This window comes from Morone saxatilis, unplaced genomic scaffold, assembly GCF_004916995.1.
Source record: "Morone saxatilis isolate NCDOM2014 unplaced genomic scaffold, NCSU_SB_2.0 Contig22, whole genome shotgun sequence".
NCBI classification, from domain to species: Eukaryota; Metazoa; Chordata; class Actinopteri; family Moronidae; genus Morone; species Morone saxatilis.
The window spans coordinates 16,698,322-16,702,269 of NW_023339785.1; the positions used below are offsets into that span (position 1 = coordinate 16,698,322).

The 3,948-nt window shown below is 40.1% G+C and overlaps 1 protein-coding gene across 1 annotated transcript in view; it reads left to right on the forward strand.

The window, feature by feature from the left end:
- Window positions 1-1,868: 1,868 nt before the first annotated feature.
- The window catches only part of hspa4b (heat shock protein 4b), an 8,088-nt gene continuing 6,008 nt past the window's right edge, over window positions 1,869-3,948 (forward strand). The window contains exons 1-3 of the mRNA XM_035668905.1: window positions 1,869-2,204; window positions 2,818-2,875; window positions 3,092-3,232. Coding sequence (XP_035524798.1) covers window positions 2,098-2,204; window positions 2,818-2,875; window positions 3,092-3,232 — 306 coding nt within the window. The 5' untranslated portion in view covers window positions 1,869-2,097. The remainder of the gene's footprint in view (window positions 2,205-2,817; window positions 2,876-3,091; window positions 3,233-3,948) is intronic.

Genomic DNA, 3,948 nt, shown 5'->3' on the forward strand with positions numbered 1-3,948 from the left:
TTGTTTTCAGGTAGGAATGGGTGATATGGATAATATCCTATATCACATTGATACAGAAATAAAACAAGAGAATATTATACAATAGTAGATTATTCCTATAAAGCAATCCTGTTGATTTACACCGTTGCAATGGCCTGTTGGATCATCTGCCAGTACTTACGCATTGAAGTCTGAATCCTACCAGATACTCGACTTTTCTGCAGATTCAAGTTGTTTTGTGCCTCTAAAAATACAGAAAGCAGCTCTGAAATAATGAGTCTGAGACTGGTTTATTTGCTCTTCTTTCATCTGACGCAATGTCAGTAGCCTTTTTACACCCTGCGTGTAACGTGATCTCCGTCATGTGATGGACCTGTTTGTTCCCTGCAACAATACTTAAAGCATCAAAGTACATTTACAACAAGTGCAGTAAAGAAAGGTCTGCAGTCTGTTCAATATGTAGAAGAAAGGATTTTAATTAAATTTGGGAACATGCTGTTAATATTTCCTTTATCTCTGTAGGTATTAGATTGCACTGAAAGTTGTGGCTAAATACAATAAAATACTGTACAGGGATTGTCTTTGTTGCTAATTTCTTTTTTTATGATCTTGCTTTTGTAGCAATGACCGTCATGTACGTGACATACACCTGGGGCAACAGTGTCCATGAACAGGGCAAGAGGAAGAACCTGGCTGACTTTGAGAATGATGAATAAACTCCTGCCACCTTTCTGAAAGCTGCCCTCTGTTATTAATTCCAACTCTGTACGTTTCACCAATAAACAATATTTATGTGAAATCAGTCTTGATTGGTTTCATTCAGCCAGCTCTTTGTTTGTGGTTGGATTAATGCTTGTTAATGTTTAAGGTGGGTGTCCAATTCAATGCCACCATTTTAAAAGTTATACTAATTTAATTATGTACAGTTTTGATTAATGCTCAAGTCATTCATCAAGAAAATGCCTATTTGTAGTTCCATCCTCTCCAGTGTGATGATTTGCAGCTTTTCTCTGTTTTAATGTCTTTAACAAATTTAATATTGTTGGGTTTTGGACTGTGGGTTGAACAAAACAAGAAGATGCCACCTTGGATCTTGGAAAGTATGAAAATGTCTGACATGTTAGACTAAAAAGAAAGAACAGATGAATCAATGATGCATATATTTACATAAGGTAATTTTTTTTGTCAATGATAGCCTGCTTAAATGCTTAATTGGTGAGACAAACTTTGCCACAAGCCTATCAAATCACATTTAAAACAATGATATCCTCCTGAGACCCAGCCTATTCATTTATGTACTCTGTAGTGGACATTGGTTTATTAGGCTATATCTCTTGACTTATTTTAGCTACCCTACTAAGACTGCTAACTGCTAAAAATGAGCTCAAAAGAGGACATCCTGGCCTTTCCAATGATATCTCAAGTGTTAGGATTGGATGAGGGGAACTTTTTTTTTTTTTTTTTCAGGTTGAGACAAAAAAAAATTGGAAGACACTTTTTCCCTTGGTTCTCAGTAGAATAAGATAAGATATTCCTTTAATAGTCCCACAATGGGGAAATACCAAACTCACAGCAGCAAAGTGGACAGAGAAAAAAACAGTATAAAGACAGTAAGAGTACGAAAAATAATATAATATAATATAAACACTGTACAAGAGAAAGGCAGGTGAGCAAGAAAAGATATTCCTTTAATAGTCCCACAGTGGGGAAGCAGTAGTATCAGCAGCTCTGCATCATTAATAACTAACACGATCTATTAAAAACACTGAAATGGCAGCTTCAGCTTCACGTAAAAAGCTCCAACCCTGCTGCTGCGACGCCTTTCCCCCGCCGCCGGGCGGCGCTCGACCCCGGGCCGTAGCGCTCCGCAGTCGGACGCTATTGGTCGCTGGGACCGATAGAAGATTCCTGAACGCGCAGCCGGTGAACAGTAACAGTACCGCATGCTGCTGCTCAGCTTCATGGAACAAGAACAAGCCTGTATCACCGTCCACTGACTGCAAAAACACACCGTAGCTGCTGCTGTCACCTTTTTTTTTTTTTTGTTTTAAGCCGCACTTGTCTGGCTCTGCCGCGTTGTTTTACTTCAACTCTAAAGTTCACTTAGAGCCAGCGAAGATGTCAGTCGTCGGGTTTGACGTCGGGTACATGAACTGCTATGTAGCGGTAGCCAGAGCCGGAGGGATCGAGACTGTCGCTAATGAATACAGCGACCGATGTACACCGTAAGTACGAGTTACAGGGCACGTTGCAGTATGCGTGCGTTATTTAATATAATATTAAAAAGGTGCGAATGAGTTTTTTTTTTGTGTGTGTGTCCTCCCTATAAAGCTAAGGTAGCATGCTAACAGATTTCACAACAGGAAACAGGCGTGTGATTGCTAAAGGCTAACGTTAGCCTCAGAAACCTATTGTGAGTGAAGAAACCTCCGAAACAGATTCACGTGATCAAACCCTCCTGGTGCTGTCTGGCTACAAAGATACCGTCGAGGTTATCTAAACAGTCTGGTAATTGACCGGGCACGTCAGGTGATGGAGGTTTATTTATTTATTTATTTATTTATTTATTTTTTTTTACTGCAGGCGTGAATGAGCGCATGATAGGAGGAGGCCGGATTCTGGCTGTCAAAACGACTACAGTGATCCGCTCATTGTGCCTCATTTCCAGACCCGTAGTCCGTTAAATGAAGCGATAAAGGAGTGTTAGATCATACATGAGCAAACAATAAAAACATATTATTACGTGAAATCGACCACAAACGCGTTTTATTACCGGGTTTACATCAACCCTACACGAAGCTGCATCATGGTGAACTGAATTGTGTTTTCTGTTTTTAGAGCATGTGTTTCTTTTGGACCCCGAAATCGATCGATCGGTGCTGCTGCTAAAAGCCAGGTATGTTTTTTTTTGGGGGGGGATACATCACAAAACCTGAGCAGTGTTTTCTCCACAGTGGATATGATCAATACCAGGCAGTGGGTGCAGCACACATCAGATATTATCAGCATCAATATTAGAGCAAGCTTTCAAAAGTCAGGACATGCACAATGGTTTTTTTTTTTTTTTTTGCGTGTATTTAATGTCTAGTGTTTTTAATCTTTATTCCCACAGGTCGTCACAAACTGTAAGAACACAGTGCAAGGTTTCAAGAGGTTTCATGGCAGGGCATTCACAGATCCCTATGTGCAGCGCGTCAAAAGCAGCTTGGTCTACGACATTGCACAGATGCCTACAGGAACAACTGGCATCAAGGTAAGAGAAGAAGGAGGGACATTCACGGCTCAATTGATTTGTTAGTTATGAGTGTTTAGTAATCTGTAGTACAGACACAGTAGATGTACTTAATAATGATCCTTGTTGAAGTCAGCCCAGGTGATTAACAACCTACCAGATGGATCAAGACATTCAGACTCTCGGTCAGAGCGAGGAGCAAAGCCTTTATTTAGGTTGGGCATATTTATCGTTTTACAGCAATAACTGGTTTTGACTTTGCAGTGACTCATCAGGGCGGCGATAATAAAAATTGATGATCTGATAATCTATGAAGACGAGCAAAAGAAAAGTTTCAGAATAAGATAAAAATGTTAAAGGACCAGTTTGTAGGATTTAGTGGCATCTAGTGGTGAGGTTGCAACCAACTGAATACTGCTCCCCTCCCCCCTCCCTTTGCACCGTTCCATCTCTTTTTATCCAACAAAGCTTTGATGCTAACAAGCACTTAAAGCTTGCAGATGAACAACAGTTTATTGCACCTGTGACGCGGCGCGCTGGGTGCTTATAGAAGTTGTGAAATCTCTGTCTGTGTCATCACAGCTGAACTGAGATAAAGAAGTTCAAAATGAAACCTTGACGATACAGTGGAATTAAGGGACATTGTAAAGACTGACTGAGAGCTTTGGTGTCTGAAAACATTAGTTACAGGCAGCGTTAAATGAAGCAAATGTATCAAACTGCATGAAAATTTAATT